This window comes from Syngnathus acus, chromosome 20 (assembly GCF_901709675.1).
Source record: "Syngnathus acus chromosome 20, fSynAcu1.2, whole genome shotgun sequence".
NCBI classification, from domain to species: domain Eukaryota; kingdom Metazoa; phylum Chordata; class Actinopteri; order Syngnathiformes; family Syngnathidae; genus Syngnathus; species Syngnathus acus.
Genome location: NC_051104.1, coordinates 5348348 through 5373863, shown reverse-complemented (window position 1 = coordinate 5373863; position 25516 = coordinate 5348348). Strand labels below are relative to the sequence as shown.

The following is a 25516-nucleotide window of genomic DNA, read 5'->3' as shown; positions in this document are numbered from 1 at the left end:
TGGGTTCTAAAGACTAATCATGAAATATTTCTATCCTCTCTTCTCAGGACTCCCAAGTGACAGCTCTATCACAATTGGCAAAAGCACATTGCTTCAGAGGAGAGCTCTTAGGTAAGATGGTATAAGAATGACATTTTTGACTCTATGAATAAAAATGATGGTAAAAATACAACCAGTGTCCATGTCTAGTTAAATAAATGCATCATGTCACCTTGTAGCGTGCTAGCTCTTACTGCAGCATTAGAAGCACTGCTCTGCATTCTGGCAGGCTGTCAAATACTCCACCCAGCCTGTTACGTTACCTTTGCAGCAGGAACACAAGTGTGGGAAAGAAATCAGCATCGTCAATGGAGTTTTGTAAATGAGGTTCAACAACATTGTGGTTTCTGGAAGGGACAAAAACACACAGTGTAGTGTTGTTTTAATTTTTCACATCTGGATCAGATCTTTTGCGGTTTTAGATTAAATCCCGAATAACTGAAGAGAGATTCGTTGTGTATCTGTGTGAGTCGAGCTGAACTGTATCGTAATTCAAAATCCTTGCTGAATGGCATTCCTGTTTCTAAAGGCAGTAATATGACTTTTGTTTTAACCCTCAGCTTCCAAAAAGAATTCTCTTTGGACGAAAAAGGTGACCCAATCAAAGTTACGAAAGATATAGATGTTAGTCTCTTGGCTAATCTCAACAAAGGTATGTCATTGTTTATATGTTTAGTTTATTTTTGCAAATGATGGTCAACATTTTAATCACGATCCCTCTTAAGTCTCTGAGTTGAGGAAACGATTTGAAGGCATCACCACAAGCACGAGTGACTTGGAAATGAACAGGTGGGGAGATGATGGCCTCCTATTGAGTCTACTCGTGATTAAAATGTCATACGTGTCCACGTGCTTAGGAAGGAGCGCATCACCCGGCGATTGGAAGGCATCGAGGGGGAGCCGCATCCATCTGTCCTGCCCAATTTGGTGGCCAATCGTCTTCTGGAAGAAGATACACCGCGATACACGAGAGCTTCTGACTCATGCGAGCCATGTGGTGGTGAGATCCGACAATGACTCAATACTTAGTTGATCATATCGAAAAGACTAACGTGCGCCTCTTGTAGTTACAGTGCAAAGATATGGAATGGAAGAGTTAGAAAATCCAGATAGTATGCAGCCGGTAGTTCCTGAGCGACAGTCCAGAACTCAACATAGATCTGATCTGAAAGCCTCCAATCACGCTGATCACAATTCATCACCATCATCCAGCAAAGGTGGTCCAGAGCTCGAGTCCAAAGCTGAACGCATTGCCCGCTACAAGGCGGAGCGCCGTCGGCAGCTGGCTGAGCGCTATGGTATCTCTTTGGACCTGGAGCCAGACATGGACCATCCATCCCGGTACACTCGTCCTCTTAAAGAGCCCGATGGCCCCGAAAGGCGTAACAAAGCGGAGTTTGTCCCGGATGAAGAGAGAAACCTCGCTATGACTTCCACCAGTAGTCCGAGGCGAGGGCAAAGCGCACCCCAACAGAGCCATCCCGAGGCGGGCTATGAAATGAGTCGAAGCAGAGTGGATTCCTTCTCAGAGAGGGAGCGACTCATGAACCTGGAGAATCAACGCAGAGCAGCCGCTCCTGAGCCGTCCACTTACATGGATGTTACATCATTGTCCTCCAGCGCCAGCGTGCCTGCTCGGGACCACACCGGCACAGGCGCGCCGCCAAGCTCGCCCAAGATGAGCAGACGACCTTCTGTCCCCTCACCCAAACACGGCGTGTCACCTGGTGACTTCTTTATCGAGCAGCAGGCCCATAACATACTCACCAGACATGGGTGAGTACTCTTGATGCTCGTTCTTTTCCCTTTAAAAGTTATTGCCTTGTTACCGTGAACTTAAAATGATCTGTTTTCTTTGGCGTATTCCCATGATCTGATTTGATCCGACCCTTCTTCTCGTTTACGCCGTGACAAAATATGACTCATTGAGAAACTTCTAGTTCAACTCTAGGCCACGCTGTTGTAATACTGCTAGCAACGGGAGATGTTAGTGGGGGGTCACGATATCTTTATTCGCACTCCTCTTCTTGAATGCCCGCTTACCTCATTTGGATACCCTGTTTGGGCTTGCCATGTTGTTATTCTTCTCAAGTGCTGGAAAGTGAAGTTAGTGTGCAGATTGGTGTGACTCATTGGCAACAGCTGTCCTACACCAGGGCATGATGATATCACTGGTTTACTATACAACTCTTGGTCATCTTCACTTAATCAGTTCCATGCAGGACTGGGATTGGCCATCTGGATTACAGGGAAGATGTATTACACACAGTTATCATCAAAATGTCAGGGCCATATTTATTTATTTATTTATGTATTTATTTATTTAAATGTCTTATTATACATATACCCTTCAATGATGTACAGTACAAGGGCAAAAGTGTGCCCTGATTGGTTCCTCAAGACTGACGCTGATGGCGACACCCACACCTTAATCAACTGGCCCTCGAGGTACCCCCAAAGCTGGTTGTGTCTACCCCCAAATCACCCTCGTGTTCCTGTCCCCATCAAGACTTAAGAGCAGTGATTCTTAAACTGTCAGTACAGGATGTAGCTCTACTCCTTAAAACCTTTTCCTATACTTCATTTTAAGAGTAAAATTGCAGTTATATATCATAGAAGATCTCCAACGGATCACATGACAGCTAAGAATCTCTGCTTTTGAGCTTTGACAGCCAGCCGGTCCCATCGTCATCATCCTCACCGTCCTGAGTTTCAATTCCCTTTGCTAAGATCGTAACTTCATTCTCAACCTCATTCTGGTGTGAACCCCTCACTGGAATACATTGAAGGGCTGTACCATGTTACACAATAACATAGAAGCTATTAACCAATTGCAATATTGTAGAGTCATATTTTGCAGGAATAATGCCGTTTTGATTGATTTGTGTTAATTAATTCTTAATTCTTGTCATGTATATTCACAATTAAGATGAGTATTTTCTATTTAAAAGAAATACACGGTTAGCACGCTACTGTATATTTATGCACTATCATAAATTCATCTTATTGCATCGAGGTGCCGGCGAAGCCTGAGGACAAAAAAAAAAAAGAATTCAATCAACCTTTTTTTTTTTGTCCAACTTTTTGTCCCAGCCCAAGTGCTGAACGTCCCATTTCAGTTGTTAAACTCGGCAATAAAAACAAAGCAGTTCGGCAGAATCCAATTAAATTACTAATTTGATCATTAAATACAAATTTACTTTGGCCTGGATACAAACGTCAACATTAATCAGCTCTTTGTCTCCTTGAAGAATTCGAGTTAGGGAGAGGCTTGCGAAGGAGGACTGTCGTCAGAGGAGCCCAGAGCCGGCAAGTGTCGCAGAAGCTCCGACATATCGCAGACAATTTCAGCACCAGCCGTCTGCGCGGTACACCACGGACCCAACGATTCCCCAGCAGAACCACACCCACCCTCACCATCACCCGCAAGCGCTGCTTTCTCCGTCCCGGCCCCCAGGGGCTCCAGATATTGCCGGTTATCCCAGTTATCTGTCCATGACCTCTGGCGCTCCATCCAGACTGGAGCAGCTCCCAGATGAAGAAAGTGAGGAGACGGGCGGCGTTCGGACAGAGGGCCTGTTGCGTTGTAGGAAAGCAGTACTACCCTCAGAGGTCCGCCGCAGGGAGAGGAGCACCGAAGACCCGCATAGAGGAAGAAGAGATGATGAGATGAGGTCCTCCAAAGCGTTCACTGAGATTGAAGAACCTGCAAGAAGAGGCCACAGAGGCAGAGCCAGATGGGAAACACTTGAGCCCTCCAGACACACAGAGCAGACCAGCCATCAACAAGAAACCAGCAACAGGTCCAGGGAGCGTGAAAATCTCATTTATGTCCAGAAAGGCTTGTCGGCATCTCACATTCAACCCAAAGCAGCGCCGATCCATCCTGTAGCAGATCTCGGTGATCAAGAGCCAAGTCATAGAAGCTTGCATCACCATTCGCAGGAGGTCAAGAAAAATAACGCAGAGATTCACCAGGACAGCCGTGTGTCTGTGGCCCAGCTCAGAAATTCGTACGTGGAAAGCTCCACCACTCCCCCGAGCAGACGCAGAGACGAAGCGTAGGTGGAGATGCTCTGGAAGCTTGCGCTTGTTTGCTAACATCAACTGCTGCCCTTTGATTAACAATCAAAATCTATCATGCTGCCGACTTGACGCCTTACTCATCTAACACCACGCCTGCTTCCTCTTTATTGGCGCCGTAATTTGTAATTGCGGCCAATAAATATTCGTACTTTTAAAACGACCCCACGCATGTGCTTAATGTCTACGTTTTGAGTGTGCAGTTAAAAAAATTAATTATCGCCGCTCACTTTCTCTCTCCCTCACATGCTGTATTTTCTTTCCTTTGGGTACTTTTTGCCTTCTCCTCTGTGGGCCCTCCAGTGATGCGGCAAATCAGGGCCAAGCAGGCTACCGAGCCTCTTGCAGGGGCCGCAGACCCCTTCACTATATCTATCCGGGGGAGTGTAGAAAGACATCAGAGAGGTTTAGGACACAGCCCATCACCACTTCTGAGCGCCAGGAGACTGATAGGTACCGCGTTGGATGCAGCAATGCATGGAAAAACCAAAACATGCATGAAAGAGAATTATTAAATGTTTTGTTGTTGCTGTATATGCACTAAGTCCATAATCACATTTCTATATGAGCCAGAAAACGGAGTATGAATACATCCCTTAACTCATTCCCTGCTTGTTCCTTTAACATAGATCTTGGACGTCTATAGGCGTCAATGGCAGTGAATGAGTTAAATATGTGGCGACAGAAATAATGTTTTAAGGTCAAAGGTTGTTTCTGTTAGGCCTCATAGCAATGGTTATTACATGTGGAAAGCATGAATTGTCCTTTGTTAGGATCATAGAAGTGGTCAGTAATGCCGCCTAATTCGCAAGCTTATTTTCCTTGACTGTTCTTCTAACACTCACGATAACATTTTCAGCATACCGTAAGTGTCTGCCTCTCACCAAAGTGCTTCTTGTGTCAAGAGCGACCGCTCTCGGTTTTGTTCCTAACAGCTCGTCACAGTTTTATCCGCATGGAGGTCTCACTGATTGGATTGTCTTTGTTCTTTTTGAAGGTCCTGTGTGAGCTCCGAATTGGCTTCCAATCAAGGTAAAGTGCTTTGAGTGAATACAACAAATTCTTTATAGAACTTGAAATATGTGTCAATTTGGTTTACAACCGTGTGAGCCGCCCCACCATATATAGTCGGTAGCAAATAGGAACTGAGGACAGAACTAGTGACTGACCTCACTGTTGAGTCTGAGACAGGTGTGAGTGGCACAGCTGCACGAACAAACAGTCTGAAGGATATGTGACATGACATCATGCAACAAATATTCTCTGTGATTGACAGTTGCGCTCTCTGTTGCCTTTTTGAGTCACGATACAAAAAGAGGACCACTATGGTAGAAGGTGTGACGCGTAATAAAATGTATGTCTAAAATTTGCACTCACTGTAGGTTAAAAAAATAAAATGTTCTCACTTTTTGTGTCTGTGTAGCTGATGAAGAGAAGCTCGATGAACGGGCCAAGCTGAGCGTAGCGGCCAAGCGCTCTCTCTTCAGGGTGAGCTTCACTTTCTGTCCGTGACCTTTCCCGTCTTTGACATTTCATGCACAGGCGTGCGACTTTTATGCGAGTGAGCCCAACTTTAAGCTCGGTGTACGTGCTCTTAATCCAAAACATTATTTTTTTTTACTCTCTGGCTCACTGTGTTGCACTTAACAACCTGTAAAAATGGATTTGTTTTCACTGCATTCTTTGGATCGGTGTGTTGCAATAGAACAAGCATTCCCTTCTGCATGAGTGTGAAATTGGCCTCAAGCATTTTCTGTCGTCTCTGGACTCTTATTTCCAAACACTTGCCATCGTTGTCGTCTAACCGTTGCCAATTCACTCACGGTGTCTCTTTGCAGGCGGACATTTTCCGTGTAACATATCATAACAATTCGTTGACACGCCTATTCTAATTATCAGGAACTGGAGAAAAACATTGGGTCTGGCAAACCCCGTTCGAGGAATGCTGCAGTGGACCGAAGGCTGAGGCGGACACAGGATCGGTCTAGAACTCAGCCAGTCACCACCGAGGAGGTGGTCATCGCCACCACGTGAGTCATCCACTAGCTCTGTCACGAGAAGTATCATGGTAATATAATATTAGTTTGCGCAAAAGTGCATTCCAACATTTCATTTGTAAGATCCGTCCATAAATTTTCAAATGAAATGTGGAGTTGTGTGGACTGACAAGCAACATTATGAACTCCTCTCCCACCAACACTTCTGATTTCTGTTTTCTCTGTTAATGTGTGTTGTACTACACTATGTGTGTCCGTGTCCTGGACTACTGTAGCGCCCCCACTCATGTGCCACAGACCGTTCACACGGCTGTAGCGCGCGTCTCTAGCCCCACCCTTGTTTGCAGCGCCCTCGCTCCGAGCAGGTATCCCGGATATGTGTGTGTGCGGCATAATTCGCACCCGACTGAGTCTGTGATTAATCTTCATTAATTGCTTGAAAGAAAAAAAATCCTGGCATGATTTTTAGGTCCTGTCTAATTTACAATGTGACTGATGTGTTTGAGTCTGAAATAGTCAGCGCATGAAGAGTGCATTTTCTTCGATTGCGTGACCACAGCTAAGTATTTCCTTTCTGTTTCCTGCGCCTCATCCTCCCCGCAGTCTGCAGGCATCATCGCATCACAACGCCACCGCCCGCGAGCAGGCGCCAGACGCTCAGCGAACACCGCCCGAGCAAGAGCCCCAGAGCTGCAAGCAGGTCGCACCAATGGATGATAAATCCCAGGCCCAGGAGGAGCCTGACCTCTGCACGCTCAGTCTGGCGGAGAAGATGGCGCTGTTTAACCGGCTGGCTCAACCGCCCACCAGAGTGACTCGCGTCAGGGGGGACACGCGCCAGCGCAGGAGCAGCGCTCGCTATCAGACACAACCTATCACTCTTGGTGACATGGAGAAGGTAGGGCAAGAACACTTTCTGTATCTGCTGACATTCTTAAATAATCTATTATATTATAAAAAAAAAAAAAAAATAATACTATATGATATAATATAAAATATTATACATTTTTTAATGTTTGTATAAAGGCTACAATTCCTGAATAGTAGATATTTTATTTTATAGTCATAAATCACTATGTATGGCTGTATGCATCAACTTTGCAAAAATAACCACCAAATTGTTCCGTTCCAGTGAAAAACAAATGTCACAATCATGGCAAATGGCAGTTGCAAAAAAAGTCAGTCGTAAAAGTGCACTCAAGCATGAAGGCAGTTGACTATCCTTTCAAAATGCACTCAATTAAGGCATCAATTAAAGTTGCAAAACTGGCAAAAGGAAATTAGAAGAAGAAAAAAAGAAGAATTTTTAAAACACGGCTTTTTACATGAATTTGCAAGACCTCTCACATAAAAAGAAGTAAACCAGTGAAAATCCCCCTTTTTTTATGTTAGCCAAAGAATTGTGCGTATTTCCACTCAGGAGTCTTCAGACGTAGACAGCCAGGATGAACAGGAGCAATGTGAGAAGCCGGTAGAACTCCACCAAGTAAGCTTGCCCTCCCTCCTCAGGGAGGCGTGCACTTGCTTGCGACAATATCGACCCAGCGCTCGTGTGGGGGGCCAATTCTCAGAAATTTCTGTTGGCACATCACGTGGCTTGTGTGCACGGGATAACGATTTCATCTTTGCATGGCCGAGCGTCTTATTTCGTCCTGACTCAATATCAGCGTTATGCCGTGTCAGCCAAGTGTCACTGCAATTAGATTTTTAAATGGTAAACCATTTTAGGTCTACTTCCTGGAGTTGGCTACAGCACGATATGCGTGTAGGTTGTAGCTGGCATGTGATTGTGCATTGTGATCTTGGGCCACCCTTTGATGGACAGGAAGTACATCAAGCCGGTCAGTCCGTGATGAGTCAGCATGTTTCTCCGTAATTTGATGAGGCGATGTTTGTGCGCGGTACAGCGTCGCTTCTATGACCAATTTTCATGCTTTACATTTGTCTTTCTTTTTTTTAGCTTCACAATGATGCAGGTTCTCAGTTTGAACACCTCCCTTCGTCCAGAGGAGGAACGCTATCCACTGACCACGCAGGAGACATCCACGTCACTCGAGCGGCAGTTGAAGCCAACCCTCCCAGCGCCCCTGGCCCGAGACCCCACGACCACCAAACTCAGCCTTATCGAGCCTCGCGACATGCAGAGGACGAAACAGAGCAGGCAGGGGGGAAGAGGAAGCTCCCCTCTCCCGAGAGAGAAGTCAGGCAGGCGGCTCCGCCTCACCCCCATGCTGGAAGAGAGAGAAGGGAGGAAGAGGAGGAGCAGTGGCGATCTAGAGGGAGGTTGGATGAAGCCATGCTGAACTCAGACCATCACATGTTGATAGAGAGGCAGGAACAAAAAAATGAGGAAGGGGACCATGCAGCCTTCCAGAGGCGCAGAACATTCAGTGAAGGTGAGGACTAAAGATTTTGATTTCATTTGGTTATTTATGTAATGTGTGCTCTTCAAAATATTCTTTTCCAGTATATTAGATATCGTCATTAATAAATATAATTAGTTTTTGTTTTTTTAGTAAAGGACAAAAAGTCATTATTGATCCTATTGCTGTGTTTGTCTACAACAGAGTTGCCCGAGCCCACTTTTGTGAGATCCAGACTAGCATCGGGTTCATCGAGGGGTGGCGTGTGCCAGCCTCCCGAGACGGACGCGTACCCCGACGACGGGGAACTTCGAGCCGGCACGTTGCAATCTGAACCGCAGGACGATCTGTGTGACGCGATGACAGCCATGTCCATCAAACAGAGGTCAGCCTGTGAAAGATAGAAATATATTTCTTTTTACAATTGATCTTTTTCACTTTATTAATGCTGCTTTGGAATTGCGTCACCACTTCATTTGAGCAAAGGGAAAATGGAGTCAATCGCTGACTGGTATTGATTGTGTCGCAAGAATTATGTAAGCTGGGCTAGGTCACTTTTTCACGCTAACCAGACAGTCGTTACAATCCATATTGACTGGTGACATTATGTAACCACGGACAATTTGGATTTTACTGGATATGAAATCCGATTTGGTCGTCACACATATCTTTCTGTGTGGATTTCATTCTTTTCAAACTAAATATTCACAACAATTTTTTTTCATCTTTGATTTTGGCTCCATGAAATAAAAGTAGCTTGGCGCTGTCAAAGTTCCTTATCATTTGCTCATTTGAGCAATTTCGACAAAGAATCGCTTTGTCTGGATTCAAAATTTCCCTCAAATGAACTGCAGGACAAATTCCCCCTCCTCTTGCATCATTTAGGGTGGCTTTGCTGAAGAAGAGCGGCGAGGACGACTGGAGGAACAGGATCAATAAGAAGGAGGATGCAGTGAAGGTTGCCGTGGACGACCAGAACGCTCACTTGTGGGAAGTGGAGCAGAGCTTCATGAAGAAGGTAACCAGATGAGTCAATCGCTCGCGTGTGCTTTTTTTTTTTTTTTTTGTGGCTTCTCATGTCACAACAACAAAATATGCAACATATTTATTACTAAACAGTTGTAGGCTTTCTTCATCCTTCCATGCATGTCCAAAAATTCTGGATGAGCAATATAATATAAACAAAGAGGTTTGTGTATGTTTTTCCTCTCTTTTTTTTTTTTTTCTTCTTCCCTACAGTCGTCTCACTCTGCTTTAACTTTTGCTAGCTGCATTTATTCCAGCCATGGAAACATAAAAGTGTGACATCCGAGTTAGTTTCACATTTTTGTTCTGTTTTGGCATTTTTTATTGTTAAAATTAGTTTAAGAATAACTAAAAAAAGCTCGACATATTTTATCTGTATGTTTTATACCCACTATTCTGTTTTGTCCGTCCTCGTTTCTTTCCACTCTACCACATGTAAATCTTGATTCTCTCTTTCTCTGCTTATTTGTCGTGTTTAAAAAGAAAATAAAGCCGTCGTTCCATTTTGCATGTGGTATGTGCGTTTATGTTGGCATGCTGGTTGTCTATGTTGGGGGTACGAGTACACAAACCTCTGTGTTTAGTTTCCTTTCCAACAGCTACAAAACCTCATCTGTTTATGCTCCCCTTATCGGAGCGTGTTCAACTCCTCTCCACGCCGACGCACTTCTCCGTTTTTTTTTTTTTTTTTGCTGTTTGTGCTGGCAGTCACGGGTCAGACATGCTGTGTTTGGAATGTTTTACCATGTATGTAACAAAGAGCTATCATTGACAGAAACTGAGGTGAAGGTTTGAGAAGATTTCGAAATGTCCAAATTTGGGAAGTATTAAAACGTATGTTGTGGGGAATTGAAATTTTTTTTTTCTAGAACATGGGTTTTATCAAAATTTTCACATTTGTTTTCAATTTGACTTTATGAGCTCCTCTTACATATAATCAATGAAATAAATTCCAAACCTTTTCCTGCGGCTGCTTGTCTAGGGCGATGAGGAACTGATGATCGATGATCTTGCAGTGTCTGACCAACTTTGGGTAAGACTGCAAAATGGTGTGCATAAATTTGAACTAATCTACAATTTGCGCTTGTAACTTTTACCAGCTTTCCTTTAGACGTATTTGTCCGAGTAGTTGTTTGAGTTTGGTGCTGGTCCTGTTTGCTACTTTTTGGAATATTGTGACATGTGCTTTATATTCTACCTCTGTATGCAACCTGAATTTCTGCCTGATTAACAAGATTGTGGAAGGTTAGGTGTAGTTAGCCCAGTGTAGTAGCCACATATGTTTTTTTTTTTTTATGTACTGCAGAATATCAAATCATTATATGAATATGGTGTGAAAACATTTAAAGCACTGTAAACTTTGCCTCCTTGCCTTAAGTCTTATTGTGATAATACATAATTTATACTTGTGATCCTCTTAAATTATACTCAAACTGCCTGAAGGCCTGCACTGCCCTTAATTTGACTCATGACGCTGAATAACATTTTTCAAGTTTGATGGGTTTTGATGATATCTGGCTTATGGAATAACAAATCCCTTCTTTCATTCTCCAGCCAGATAAATCTGGATCCTAAAAATAAATGACATGCTAGTGATGGTTAAATTGAATTATTTAGCAAGGAAACTGTTTGAGCACATATGACCTGCTAATGTTCTATTCTGTACCTACATGTCGTCTTTGTTTTTCTCTCCATGGCTAATATCAGCTCTCCTTTTTTTTTTTTTTCCCCCATAAATCTATTCCCGATCACCCAATGATATATAATTTTACTCCACATGTGTATAATTTGACCAATCATCCCCAAAACAATTTGTTCGGAGTCATCATTCACTCTTCTTCCTCAAACTGTTTCACTTTCTTCATGGTTGTGCTTCTCCTGGTTGTGCTGGCTGTGAAGGTCCCCAAATCTTCCAAATCCATGCAGGTAGATGAGAGGTACCCCTGGAGACGGAAGGTGAAAAACTAAATTAAAAAAAAAAAAGGATTTTGCCCCTTTTAATTTTCACGCAGTGGCAGAATTAAGTACACAAGGCTCCAAAACTCCTCCCAGGCGCAATGATTGACAGATAATTTTGCTTTCACCTCTTTGCTCAAGTATAGAAAATTAAGTTGACCTAAAAGTGCTTGCTTGGCTCTTTTGTGTGCTGTGAAATAATCTGAATTGAAATATGGCACAAAATCCACCTCGCTCTCATTGGAACCACAGAAGAGGTTAGCTTGAATTTTTTTCCTCCCCCACTCTTTCTCGTACCAGAGAATCACCGAGGCCGCGATGGAGTCACAGAGGATCGAGGCCCAGATGTCCATCCAGGAGAGGAAAGAGCAGATCGAAGCTCAAGAGGAAGCCTGGAAGTCCAAAGGCCACGGAGCTGCCAACGATTCCACCCAATTTACTGTGGCTGCACGCATGGCCAAAAAAGGTCGGAAGAGAATTTCTGCCTGGCAGAGACAACATGAATTTACTGGTGGGTATTTCATGTGTTTTAAATTTGGACATTTTTGCTTTTGTATGTTCCTGCATCAGGGTTGGCCTCCCCTTCTCCTTTGCAATCCTCATCGTCTAAAGCCAAGAACAGCAGCCCTGCCATTTCCAAACCACAAGATGGTCAGTTGTTTTTCTCCTCCAAATAATTTGTCACCTCACCACACCATCTTTGTCATAATGTGTTCCATCTGACGGATGAAATCATGACCAATTTTGAGTTTGTTGTGCTAATATTAATCCCTCAAGGGTGAATTCAATCTACACTATGCTGTTTTTTTATTTTTTTATTATTTCTAACAGATGTGGAGGAGATGGATGATGTGGAAGTTTTTTTTTTTTTCTCTCTCTCAGTTTTTGTCATTTTACCAGTTTGATAGAAAATTATTGGCATAATAATAGATTTGTCATTATTTATTTTTCTGTTTGGACCAAGTACATTTGGATGGCTTATCTGATATTCATTGTTGAGAGTCAACATGTGCAACAGAGTGAGTGACTGCCGGTATGCGAGCTAAATAGAACACGGCTCATATTTATGATTTTAACAGCTGTGTCCATGTTGTTGTGTGCAGAGATCAAGGCAATACCGGATCTCAACCTGGAGTCAGACAGGAAACTGGAAAAGCTGGAGTCATTCCTCGGCAAGCTCAATAGTAAAGGTCAGCCTGCTGCACGCCAATTAAAGGCGGACTTTTTGTAGTTGGCAGTTTGATTGAAAAATGTTCCAAATATTTAACTATTACAGCGCTGCCCGAGGCTACTGTCACGGTAACGGAGAAGAAGATAAAAGAAGTCATGACCTTGGACGATGAGGATTTTTCCAAATTCTATCGCCAAGTGGAGGAACCGCTGAGCATCACTAACAAGGTGGAGCTAGCGGATGATTTTGATGCCATTTTCGGGCCGCAGGTTCCGACGTAAGTGTGTAACCGTTGGACATCATCCGTAATGAGTTCCCCCGTAAGAAAATCATCTGACCTCTCTTTAGGCTGATGTCAGACATGGTGCAGCATAAACGAGCGGTGCGCCCGACGCGCAACGTTCAAGCGTCGAAGAACCCGCTGAAGATGCTCGCTGCCAGAGAGGATATCAGACACGAATACACTGAGCAGCGCCTCAACGTCGGCTTGTTGGAGAGCAGGAGGATGAAGGCGGAGAAAAGTAAAGAGAGTGAAATATAGCGTGTGACATCATTAGGCCCCTTTTGTAATTTCTCTCGACAGCAATAAATACATTTCGAGTGTTTTATATTTCACTAAACCAGACGGAAATGTGAGCACTTTGTATCATTTAGGGGTCATAGGTCACGATTTATGTTTGTATTTTGTATCTATGACCTATTAATGCAGCTTCTGTGTCGTTGCCATCGCAGTGAACGTGAACTCCAATTTATCCGACGTGGCCCTGGCTGGTCTTGCCAGCACCGAGAACTTCAGCAATGTGAACTTGCGCAGTGTCAACATCTCTGAGCAGATGTCCAACAATAGCGCCGTGCCTTACAAGAAATTGATGCTCTTGCAGGTCAAAGGTCAGTCGCATATTATTCGCTCGTGACAGACAACAAATGCTGCACTTTGCTTAAATGGGCATTACCAATTTAAACAAATAGGTGTTTTATATTATTTATAAATTGATGTATTATATAAATAAATTATAATAACTATTAATCAAGTAGTTAATTATAAATATATATATTATTTATGTATTATATTATTTATAAGTGTATGTATTTTACAGGTCCTATGTGTGACACGTAACACTGATTGTACCTAAATGGATATTCTGATCAATTTGTTTGTAACCCAAGGCCGGCGACATATTCAGACCAGGCTAGTGGAGCCAAGGGCGTCGTCGCTGAACAGCGGTGACTGTTTCCTCCTCATCACTCCTCATCACTGCTTCATCTGGATGGGAGAGTTTGCTAACGTCATCGAGAAGAATAAGGTGAAGCCGGATTTTGATTCAAGCATTGCAACGGTCTTGCACGTAGTTGCATCATTTTCCCATTTACTGAATTGTAGCAGTATTTCAATGACCAATAATAATTACTACAATAAAATTACTACTGTTTTTCTGTGTTCTCAGGCTGCAGAGTTGGGCAACTTCATCCAAAGCAAGCGAGATCTGGGTTGTCGCGCCGACAGTGTCCAGGTCATCGAGGAAGGCGTCGATAGTCACAGCCAAGCTGCCAAGGAGTTCTGGAAGATCCTGGGAGGCCTCGCCAGTTACCAGTGTAAGAGCTCAAATGCAAAGCTCTTTTGTAGAAGCATACGCATCATCTCGCAAATGCCTTCCTTATCTTTGGATGCGTAGCAGCAGGAACACCGGATGAAGATGAGCTTTACGAAGGTGCCATCGTGGAAACCAACTGTATTTACCGTCTAATCGACAACAAGCTGGTGCCAGATGACGATTTTTGGGCCAAGATACCCCGTTGTTCCTTACTCAAACCAAAGGAGGTTAGACGTTTACTGCACGAGTGGTTAAAAGCAAATATTTGCTGTATTAATGTTGGCTTGTCTGCACAGGTTCTGGTTTTTGACTTTGGGAGTGAGATGTACATTTGGCACGGGAAGGAAGTGACGCTGGCTCAGAGGAAGGTGGCCTTCCAGCTGGCCAAACACCTGTGGAACGGAACATTTGACTACACAAACTGTGACATCAACCCCCTGGATCCCGGAGAATGCAACCCACTCATTCCAAAGTACGGCAACACGCTTAGTACAACTTTGATGCAGAAAGCAACAACTTTGGTGTGTTGTAGGAAAGGCCAGGGTCGTCCTGACTGGGCAGTGTTTGGAAGACTGACTCATCACAATGAAACCACGTTGTTCAAAGAGAAGTTCTTAGACTGGAGCGAGTCCAGGAAAGCACCCAGCCCCAGCAAAACCGGCAACAACCACAGTATTGATCGCAAGGTATCAAGAAGTTCAACATAAAAGTGCTATCATTATGGCGTCTGCTCACTTCTCCGATGCTCTGCTCCAGGATCAGCCCACCTGTGATCAGCCCCGTGCCTACGACGCCGCCTTAATGTTGCCGCTCCACCAGGCGCCCGTCTGCACCGTCGTGGACGGCTTGAATGTGGGGCGGGGCTACGGATTGGTGGAAGTGGACGACTGGCGCTGCTATGAGATCGGCACGATTGGCGTGGAGGTGTGGCACATCCTGGAGTTTGACTATAGCCGTCTGCCGCGCCAAAGCATTGGACAGTTCCATGAGGGTGACACATATGTGGTGAAGTGGAAATTCATGGTCAGCACTGCAGGTCAGTAACCTCTCCCACCCAAACACACACATCACTTAAAGATATTGACTTCCTGCTTGTCCTCCTCTTAGTTTGGAAGCGGAAAAACCCTGAGCAGGTGAAGACGACGGGACCCGGCAAAGAAAAATGCTGCTACTTTTTTTGGCAGGGTCGCAACTCCACTGTCAGCGAGAAAGGAACGTCGGCACTCATGACTGTCGAGTTGGATGAGGAGCGAGGAGCACAGGTTGGGAAAAAAAATGGTTTCCTTATTTTATCTTTTTTCTGCAGTTATAGTTAAACAACTGCTAACTTTCCCCATCTAGATTCAAGTCCAGCAAGGAAAAGAACCTCCGTGCTTCCTGCAGTGCTTCACAGGAAGGATGATCGTCCACGCAGGGAAGAGAGAAGAGGAGGAAGAAAACTCGCAAAGTAAATTTCACAATATTAAGTACAGCTGTAATTAGATCCACAAAAAAAAAAAAAATCTGTACCAAACTGGCACAGCTACATGAGCAGAAGAAAATATTAGCCTGGTTTAAAAAAAAAAAAACCCCAAAATGATTGGAAACTTTTCCTCCCAGATGACTGGCGACTATACTGTGTGCGAGGAGAAGTGGAGGCAGAGAGCCATCTAGTGGAGGTTGTGTGCCACTGCAGTAGCCTGCGCTCTCGGGTCTCCATGGTACTGCTGAGCGTCAGCCAGTCCCTCATCTACCTCTGGCACGGCTGCAAGTCGCAAGCACACACACGGGAGGTGGCACACACCGCCGCCAGCAGAATCAAAGAACAGTGAGTAGGAATGGATATGGGTGTAAATCGCGGGTTTTGTAACGATACGATATCATATCGATACAAAGAATCACGATACGATATTTGCCGATATCTTAAAGCCTGCTGTGATTCATTCACGATACATCACGATATAGTGCTCTACGATGGATATAGAACAATATCCTGATTTATAACAATTCATACGCAAAATCAACAAGGTACTGCAAACTCTTTATTTAGGAAATTACAAAGTGCTTCCAAACGAATGACTTGAAGCCCAAAGGGGAGCGAATTTCTTCGTCTTCTTGGACAAACACTAGCCATAGCACCAGCCCAGGAGCCGCGTAGTTGTCGTCTCCCCTTTCACGTGCCTGCTCTGCTCACAACACAACACGCCGCGCACTGCTCCCGGAAAGAGGAAGCAAGCAACAATGAACTGGGTTTCAAAATAAAGTCGCGTCTAATGTCCGAGGTCAAAAACGGGCGATATAGATCGATGTTTACGTTTAGCATCGATGCCAACAAATCGTAGAGCATTATATCGATTAATCGATGTGTATCGATGAATCGTTACACCCCTAGTTTCAAACTACTTTTAGGGTTTCTAAGAATAGGGTTTCTAACTAGGCTTTCAAAACTAGGGTTAGGGTTTCCGACCAGGGTTTCCAAGGAGTTTTGCCATTGCTAATTAGGGTTTCAAACTTGGGTTAGGGTTTCCGACTAGGGTTTTAAACCAAGGTTAGGGTTACAAACTAGGTTTTAAAGTTAAGCTTAAGGTTTCCAAAGAGGCTTTCAAACTACTTTTAGGGTTTCTAAGATTAGGGTTTCTAACTAGGCTTTCAAAACTAGGGTTAGGGTTTTCGACTAGGGTTTCCAAAGTTAGGGGTAGGGTTGGGGTTAGGGTTTCTAACTAGGCTTTCAAAACTAGGGTTAGGGTTAGGATTAGAGTTAGGGTTAGGGTTAGGGTTAGGGTTACTAACTAGGCTTTCAAAACTAGAGTTAGGGTTAGGGTTAGGGTCTCTAACTAGGCTTTCAAAACTAGGGTTAGGGTTTTCGACTAGGGTTTCCAAAGTTAGGGTTAGGGTTAGGGTTGGGGTTAGGGTTTCTAACTAGGCTTTCAAAACTAGGGTTAGGGTTAGAGTTAGAGTTAGGGTTAGGGTTAGGGTTACTAACTAGGCTTTCAAAACTAGAGTTAGGCTTAGGGTTAGGGTCTCTAGGCTTTCAAAATTAGGGTTAGGGTTTCCGACTAGGGTTTCCAAGGAGTTTTGCCATCGCAAATTAGGGTTTCAAACTAGGCTCAGGGTTTCCGACTAGGGTTTTAAACCAAGGTTAGGGTTTCAAACTAGGTTTTAAACTAGGGTTAGGGTTTCCAACGAGGGTTTCAAACTACTTTTAGGGTTTCTAAGATTGGGGTTTCTAACTAGGCTTTCAAAACTTGGGTTAGGGTTTTCGACTAGGCTTTCCAAAATTACGGTTAGGGTTAGGATTAGGGTTGGGGTTAGGGTTTCTAACTAGGCTTTCAAAACTAGGGTTAGGGTTAGGGTTAGAGTTAGAGTTAGGGTTAGGGTTACTAACTAGGCTTTCAAAACTAGAGTTAGGGTTAGGGTTAGGGTTTCTAACTAGGCTTTCAAAACTAGGGTTAGGGTTTCCGACTAGGGTTTCCAAGGAGTTTTGCCATCGCTAATTAGGGTTTCAAACTAGGCTCAGGGTTTCCGACTAGGGTTTTAAACCAAGGTTAGGGTTTCAAACTAGGTTTTAAAGCTAGGGTTAGGGTTTCCAACGAGGGTTTCAAACTACTTTTAGGGTTTCTAAGATTAGGGTTTCTAACTAGGCTTTCAAAACGAGGGTTAGGGTTTCCGACCAGGGTTTCCAAGGAGTTTTGCCATTGATAATTAGGGTTTCAAACTTGGGTTAGGGTTTCCGACTAGGGTTTTAAACCAAGGTTAGGGTTACAAACTAGGTTTTAAAGTTAAGCTTAAGGTTTCCAAAGAGGCTTTCAAACTACTTTTAGGGTTTCTAAGATTAGGGTTTCTAACTAGGCTTTCAAAACTAGGGTTAGGGTTTTCGACTAGGGTTTCCAAAGTTAGGGTTAGGGTTAGGGTTGGGGTTAGGGTTACTAACTAGGCTTTCAAAACTAGAGTTAGGGTTAGGGTTAGGGTCTCTAACTAGGCTTTCAAAACTAGGGTTAGGGTTTTCGACTAGGGTTTCCAAAGTTAGGGTTAGGGTTAGGGTTGGGGTTAGGGTTTCTAACTAGGCTTTCAAAACTAGGGTTAGGGTTAGAGTTAGAGTTAGGGTTAGGGTTAGGGTTAGGGTTACTAACTAGGCTTTCAAAACTAGAGTTAGGCTTAGGGTTAGGGTCTCTAGGCTTTCAAAATTAGGGTTAGGGTTTCCGACTAGGGTTTCCAAGGAGTTTTGCCATCGCAAATTAGGGTTTCAAACTAGGCTCAGGGTTTCCGACTAGGGTTTTAAACCAAGGTTAGGGTTTCAAACTAGGTTTTAAACTAGGGTTAGGGTTTCCAACGAGGGTTTCAAACTACTTTTAGGGTTTCTAAGATTGGGGTTTCTAACTAGGCTTTCAAAACTTGGGTTAGGGTTTTCGACTAGGCTTTCCAAAATTACGGTTAGGGTTAAGATTAGGGTTGGGGTTAGGGTTTCTAACTAGGCTTTCAAAACTAGGGTTAGGGTTAGGGTTAGAGTTAGAGTTAGGGTTAGGGTTACTAACTAGGCTTTCAAAACTAGAGTTAGGGTTAGGGTTAGGGTTTCTAACTAGGCTTTCAAAACTAGGGTTAGGGTTTCCGACTAGGGTTTCCAAGGAGTTTTGCCATCGCTAATTAGGGTTTCAAACTAGGCTCAGGGTTTCCGACTAGGGTTTTAAACCAAGGTTAGGGTTTCAAACTAGGTTTTAAAGCTAGGGTTAGGGTTTCCAACGAGGGTTTCAAACTACTTTTAGGGTTTCTAAGATTAGGGTTTCTAACTAGGCTTTCAAAACGAGGGTTAGGGTTTCCGACCAGGGTTTCCAAGGAGTTTTGCCATTGCTAATTAGGGTTTCAAACTTGGGTTAGGGTTTCCGACTAGGGTTTTAAACCAAGGTTAGGGTTACAAACTAGGTTTTAAAGTTAAGCTTAAGGTTTCCAAAGAGGCTTTCAAACTACTTTTAGGGTTTCTAAGATTAGGGTTTCTAACTAGGCTTTCAAAACTAGGGTTAGGGTTTTCGACTAGGGTTTCCAAAGTTAGGGTTAGGGTTAGGGTTGGGGTTAGGGTTTCTAACTAGGCTTTCAAAACTAGGGTTAGGGTTAGGGTTAGAGTTAGAGTTAGGGTTAGGGTTAGGGTTAGGGTTAGGGTTACTAACTAGGCTTTCAAAACTAGAGTTAGGGTTAGGGTCTCTAACTAGGCTTTCAAAACTAGGGTTAGGGTTTTCGACTAGGGTTTCCAAAGTTAGGGTTAGGGTTAGGGTTGGGGTTAGGGTTTCTAACTAGGCTTTCAAAACTAGGGTTAGGGTTAGAGTTAGAGTTAGGGTTAGGGTTAGGGTTAGGGTTAGGGTTAGGGTTACTAACTAGGCTTTCAAAACTAGAGTTAGGCTTAGGGTTAGGGTCTCTAGGCTTTCAAAATTAGGGTTAGGGTTTCCGACTAGGGTTTCCAAGGAGTTTTGCCATCGCAAATTAGGGTTTCAAACTAGGCTCAGGGTTTCCGACTAGGGTTTTAAACCAAGGTTAGGGTTTCAAACTAGGTTTTAAACTAGGGTTAGGGTTTCCAACGAGGGTTTCAAACTACTTTTAGGGTTTCTAAGATTGGGGTTTCTAACTAGGCTTTCAAAACTTGGGTTAGGGTTTTCGACTAGGCTTTCCAAAATTACGGTTAGGGTTAGGATTAGGGTTGGGGTTAGGGTTTCTAACTAGGCTTTCAAAACTAGGGTTAGGGTTAGGGTTAGAGTTAGAGTTAGGGTTAGGGTTACTAACTAGGCTTTCAAAACTAGAGTTAGGGTTAGGGTTAGGGTTTCTAACTAGGCTTTCAAAACTAGGGTTAGGGTTTCCGACTAGGGTTTCCAAGGAGTTTTGCCATCGCTAATTAGGGTTTCAAACTAGGCTCAGGGTTTCCGACTAGGGTTTTAAACCAAGGTTAGGGTTTCAAACTAGGTTTTAAAGCTAGGGTTAGGGTTTCCAACGAGGGTTTCAAACTACTTTTAGGGTTTCTAAGATTAGGGTTTCTAACTAGGCTTTCAAAACGAGGGTTAGGGTTTCCGACCAGGGTTTCCAAGGAGTTTTGCCATTGCTATTTAGGGTTTCAAACTAGGGTTAGGGTTTCCGACTAGGGTTTTAAACAAAGGTTAGGGTTACAAACTTGGTTTTAATGCTAGGGTTAGGGTTTCCAACGAGGGTTTCAAACTATTTTTATGGTTTCTAAGATCAGGGTTTCTAACTAGGCTTTCAAAACTAGGGTTAGGGTTTCCGACCAGGGTTTCCAAGGAGTTTTGCCATCGCTAATTAAAGTTTCAAACAAGGGGTAGGGTTTCCGACTAGGGTTTTAAACCAAGCTTAGGGTTAGAAACTAGGTTTTAAAGCTAAGGTTAGGGTTTCCAACGAGGGTTTCAAACTACTTTTAGGGTTTCTAAGATTAGGGTTTCTAACTAGGCTTTCAAAACTAGGGTTAGGGTTTCCAAGGAGTTTTGCCATTGCTAATTAGGGTTTCAAGCTAGGGTTAGGGTTTCCGACTAGGGTTTTAAATCAAGGTTAGGGTTACAAACTAGGGGTGTAAATCGCGGGTTTTGTAATGATACGATATATCGATACAAAGAACCACGATACGATATTTGCCGATATCTTAAAGCCTTCTGTGATTCATTCACGATACATCACGATATAGTGCTCTACGATCGATATAGAACAATATCCTGATTTATAACAATTCATACGCAAAATCAACAAGGTACTGCAAACTCTTTATTTAGGAAATTACAAAGTGCTTCCAAACGAATGACTTGAAGCCCAAAGGGGAGCGAATTTCCTCGTCTTCTTGGACACTAGCCATAGCACCAGCCCAGGAGCCGCGTAGTTGTCGGCTCCCCTTTCACGTGCCTGCTCTGCTCGCAACACAACACGCTGCGCTCTGCTCCCGGAAAGAGGAAGCAAGCAACAATGAACTGGATTTCAAAATAAAGTCGTGTCTAATGTCCGAGGTCAAAAACGGGCGATATAGATCGATGTTTACGTTTAGCATCGATGCCAACAAATCGTAGAGCATTATATCGATTCATCGATGTGTATCGATGAATCGTTACACCCCTAGGAATGGAACCAAAGAAATGAATCTTTTTTTTTTTTTTTTCTTTTTCCCAACCATTATTCTTTGTTTTTTTGCTTAGTTGTCCTCTGGAAGCAGGACTTCACAGCAGCAGCAAGGTGACCATACGGGAATGCGAGGAGGGAGCAGAACCGCAAGGATTTTGGGAGGCTCTCGGCAGGAGAGACAGGAAAGCTTACGACTGCATGCTGCAAGGTGGGTCATCTAGTCTTCTATTACAAAAAAAAAAAAGTAAGGAGAATGCCAAAAGATCTGAATTAAATTTGTATTATCTTTTTATCATATACATGTAAAAACACTGAAATATATTTCAAATTTAACCTCTGCTCCTCAGATCCTGGCAGGTTCAACTTCACACCTCGTCTGTACCAGCTAAGCAGCAGTTCGGGGGATTTTGTAGCTGTTGAGTTTCACTACCCTGCCAGAGACAACAAGCAAGTCAACTCCATGCCTTTCCTACAAGAGGACCTTTATTACGCCTCCCAACCAGGTACTCAATTATATGCATGTGTGGAATCTTTTTTTTTTTTTCTTTCATCAGTGTCTTCCAAAATGAATTGTCATGTCTCTTCCACCCCAGGATTGTTCCTGGTGGACAACCACCATGAAGTGTACTTGTGGCAAGGTTGGTGGCCTCGGGACAGTGAAAGTACCGGCTCCGCCCGAATCCGCTGGGACTCGGACAGGAAGTGCGCAATGGAGACGGTGCTGCAGTACTGCCGAGGTAGCGCTATTCCACTTCCTACGTTTTATTTACTATTACTAACAATAAATGATCCGTTTTAAATAATAAATATTAGCACTTAGTCACCTATTTCATTCTGCCACCCTTGTATCGATTTCTTAGAAAAGAATCCGAAAAAAGCCCCGAAAGCGTATCTGATCCACGCCGGCCTGGAGCCGCTCACCTTCACCAACATGTTCCCCAGCTGGGAGCACCGGGAGGACGTCGCTGAGATCACCGAGCGGGTGTGTGGAAGAAATGACATTATCTCATCATGGCGCCGCTATCTGATACGGGCCTGCGCAAACACACGCACGTGCACTCCACTATTTCACAGAACACAGCTCAGCCCATGTGGAAAGCATTATCATGACTGATTTTGCTAATTCGGTTCATTAGACACCATTGGGTGCTTTTAGCTTTTTGGCATTAAAACGTGTGTGTTGATATTGTCAGGAAGCCGAGGTGTGTAACCAGATTATTCTGGTGGAGGATGTGTTAGCCAGACTATGTCAGACCGCATACCCTCTGGAAGATCTCCTGGCTCGGCCATTGCCTGAGGGCGTTGACCCCCTCCGGCTGGAAGTCTACCTCACAGATGAGGACTTTGAGGTATGGGAAATGATGTCTCTAAAGTATTCTCTTTAGAAAAATAATGACTTGAAAAAAAAGTTAAATATCGTCTCAGTCGGATTGCAGTTACTTATCAAAGCCACAAGAGGGCAGCAAATAAAGCAATGCGAGCGAATAAAAGCGATGAAAGGAGATTTATTTTTGTGTCGTTTCCGAGTTTACCTTCAATGGCTTCTTCGTGAGACAAATCCATCAAAAAAGGAGACAAACTTGAATTTGTGGTCCATTTTCTGTTGTGGATGAATACGTCGTCGGGAATGATGATGGATGGCATCATCGAGTGTTTCCTCCCACTTTGGACGATTCATTTTGTGAATATGATGACTCTCCTGTTACTCTCTATTGATTCTGTACATTTCCCCCCCCATCAGTCATCCATCTTCCATGCTTCGCTGTGACTTTATTTTTCATTCCACATTGCCATCCTGCCTGCATCCCCATCCTCTTAGCCTTTCTTAATGTATCTATTGTTCATTCCGCTCTCCAGGGCGTGGGGGCTGATGGAAAGGTGAGTGGTCGGAGATAAGCATGGATGGAGTATCCTCACGCAACTTTTTTTTTTTTTTTTCTCCCCACAAACTAAAACATCCATTTTGTTTAGCATGGTAACTCTGGCGTGGACACCAAACTGACTTGGACATACACTAATCATGAAATGTTAGGAGATGCATGCATGTTTCTTCTGCATTGTTCTTTTTATTCTGATGCTGATTATTGTGTATTTGTTCCCACAGAGAGGCTTGGAGATGACCCGGGAGGAGTACGATAGTATGCCTGCATGGAAGCAGGTGAACTTGAAGAAAACCAAAGGACTTTTCTAAACAGAGCAGTTACATATATATATATATATATATGAGGTGGTCATTGCCGTTTTGTTTTTCCGGGTTGAGAAGCTCAGGGGCTGCCTTTCCTGAGTCGACCCTCGAACGGAGACAGATGAAAACGAGAGGTGGTCCAGCTTCTTGTTTATTTTTGTTCTTCTATTTCCATTGTAAAATAAAACGGCACCTGTGTGTCTGAGAGGGCTATTTTAAAGTGTCCATGCATGTACATATTATTTAGCATATACAGCTCTTTGTGAAAATAATTTATATTTATATTCAAGTAGGATGAAAGCCAATTAAAATTTGATGGCCATAGCAAATTATTGTCATGTATTTGATAGTTTTTGTAATCCTCTGTTGCTGTACAGATACAATATGATACACTTAACAATTAAAGTAATGCAACTTTTGTTATGATGCCTCATTTAATGAATTACCAGTTTGAAGTCATGAAATGTATTTGATTTATAAAAAGCTACATTGTAGTGCCTTGCTTTTGTGTACAGTTTATATACAGATCAGTCTGCCTTTTGAGGACTTTTTGTGACAAATAACTGCAAGTGAAATAAAGCCTGGATGTTGGAATGTCAGATCACGTGTCATGTTTTGTGGTTGTGCGATTTGAGATCATAAAAACATGTTGTAACCGGAGTGAATAAAGACTAAATCAAGTAGTGTACTTATTGTATTGTATTGTGTATTATTTTGAATAACCAATAGGTGGCAGCACAGTATCACTTTTTTTTTTCTGTTTTATTTATGCTTCTACTGTACTTGTGCACGGGTGGGGATAAAACACTACTGTTACTTAATTGAGGAGAAAGAGCATCCTAGCACATGGACCTTGAGCTGAAGAACATTAAGAATATTCTCAAACAGCTTTCTATACTACCTCTCATTGTTCCAATCCTGTGCAGGATTGAATTGTCTGCTTTGGTGTTCACATCTCCAATGTTGTCAGTGTCAGCAGTTGGCCCGCAATGAGGAACAAGAGCAATTAGAGGGGAATGTTCCTGCAATCACAGAAGAACAATATACACAGCAGGTTTCTGTTGATGAAGCGCCCCGGCTCTGCTCATCCAACTGTTGCTCAATATTTGCACACGCTTGCTGACAGCAACAAGAAAGATGTTGAAGCTATAAAAATAAAAGGCTGTGTGCTTCTCTTACATGCTCAGTTGTTGGATGCTTCTACTACACATGTGAACTCCTGCAGCCCATGAGGAGTTTGATGTGTGACATGGTGCGTGTCCTCCCTCCTACTCCTCCACGCCCACTCAGGGCAGCACGCTCCAACCTCTCCATCCCCCTCTCCTCCACGTCTCTACCAAAGTGTGTGTGTACAAGTCCACCTGATGATCTTCTGTTGTAACTAGAGAATGCAATTTGTTTATTTGGCAGACCTTTTATTTATTCAAATAATGAAAAACTAAAAATAGAATTCAAATAATAAACAATAAATGATACATACAAAATGAACAAATAAAATAAAAGAGTGGACGGGTAGCTCCCTTAAGAGTTACCAGTTTAATCATGGAACAAATTGGACCGTTATTGGAGGTAAGTCCCTGTGACCTTGGCGAGCATATACAGTTTGACGCTTTTTAGCCATGTTGTCGCTCTGCGTAGAGGTGAACCTCTAATGTGTGTGATTAATTATTAGATTATGCAAAGAGTAATTAAAATATCCGTCAATATTTACTGGGCCATATGCCGAGGGCACATTGGCACCTTGGCTCACCTGTGAATTCTATCGCGCCAAACAAGGGTCGAGCTTTGCCCTTTGGCAGCTCTCGCGTTAATGCTCTTAACCATCTGCCGACGCTCGTCGTAAAATAATGTTTTGTTTATGATAACGGTGTTAATTCAGCAGGCTTGGGTGCAAAGTGGCACGTTGGGCTTTAGCGTCATTTATTCGGCGCTATTTGCATTTTGGCGGCGTGCCTGACGCCTTTTCCACTCTTTGCTCTCATCATTGCGCAGAATAGGACAAGTCGCGAACAAAGCGGAATCCAAATAAG

The 25516-nt window shown here is 43.4% G+C and overlaps 1 protein-coding gene across 13 annotated transcripts in view; it reads left to right on the top strand.

Moving 5' to 3' along the window:
* The window catches only part of svila (supervillin a), a 36352-nt gene extending 11686 nt beyond the window's left edge, over nt 1–24666 (top strand). For 3 of the 13 annotated variants that reach the window (XM_037279576.1, XM_037279577.1, XM_037279567.1), the window contains exons 2-41: nt 48–111; nt 600–691; nt 765–828; nt 897–1039; nt 1107–1815; nt 2404–2487; nt 3291–4100; nt 4426–4575; nt 5120–5154; nt 5546–5610; nt 6022–6152; nt 6395–6484; nt 6723–7017; nt 7540–7605; nt 8080–8515; nt 8687–8867; nt 9368–9500; nt 10491–10541; nt 11765–11930; nt 12035–12115; nt 12568–12654; nt 12741–12912; nt 12984–13156; nt 13368–13523; nt 13803–13939; nt 14081–14228; nt 14309–14454; nt 14524–14699; nt 14760–14913; nt 14984–15263; nt 15335–15489; nt 15569–15674; nt 15827–16034; nt 21376–21509; nt 21649–21804; nt 21895–22038; nt 22162–22283; nt 22495–22650; nt 23159–23179; nt 23406–24666. In XM_037279576.1, the coding sequence (XP_037135471.1) occupies nt 821–828; nt 897–1039; nt 1107–1815; nt 2404–2487; nt 3291–4100; nt 4426–4575; nt 5120–5154; nt 5546–5610; nt 6022–6152; nt 6395–6484; nt 6723–7017; nt 7540–7605; nt 8080–8515; nt 8687–8867; nt 9368–9500; nt 10491–10541; nt 11765–11930; nt 12035–12115; nt 12568–12654; nt 12741–12912; nt 12984–13156; nt 13368–13523; nt 13803–13939; nt 14081–14228; nt 14309–14454; nt 14524–14699; nt 14760–14913; nt 14984–15263; nt 15335–15489; nt 15569–15674; nt 15827–16034; nt 21376–21509; nt 21649–21804; nt 21895–22038; nt 22162–22283; nt 22495–22650; nt 23159–23179; nt 23406–23492 (6552 nt within the window). In that variant the 5' untranslated portion in view covers nt 48–111; nt 600–691; nt 765–820 and the 3' untranslated portion in view covers nt 23493–24666. The remainder of the gene's footprint in view (nt 1–47; nt 112–599; nt 692–764; nt 829–896; nt 1040–1106; nt 1816–2403; nt 2488–3290; nt 4101–4425; nt 4576–5119; nt 5155–5545; nt 5611–6021; nt 6153–6394; nt 6485–6722; nt 7018–7539; nt 7606–8079; nt 8516–8686; nt 8868–9367; nt 9501–10490; nt 10542–11764; nt 11931–12034; nt 12116–12567; nt 12655–12740; nt 12913–12983; nt 13157–13367; nt 13524–13802; nt 13940–14080; nt 14229–14308; nt 14455–14523; nt 14700–14759; nt 14914–14983; nt 15264–15334; nt 15490–15568; nt 15675–15826; nt 16035–21375; nt 21510–21648; nt 21805–21894; nt 22039–22161; nt 22284–22494; nt 22651–23158; nt 23180–23405) is intronic. The other 10 variants (XM_037279568.1, XM_037279570.1, XM_037279575.1 and 7 more) reach the window with 10 other exon arrangements.
* Nucleotides 24667–25516: the final 850 nt, after the last annotated feature.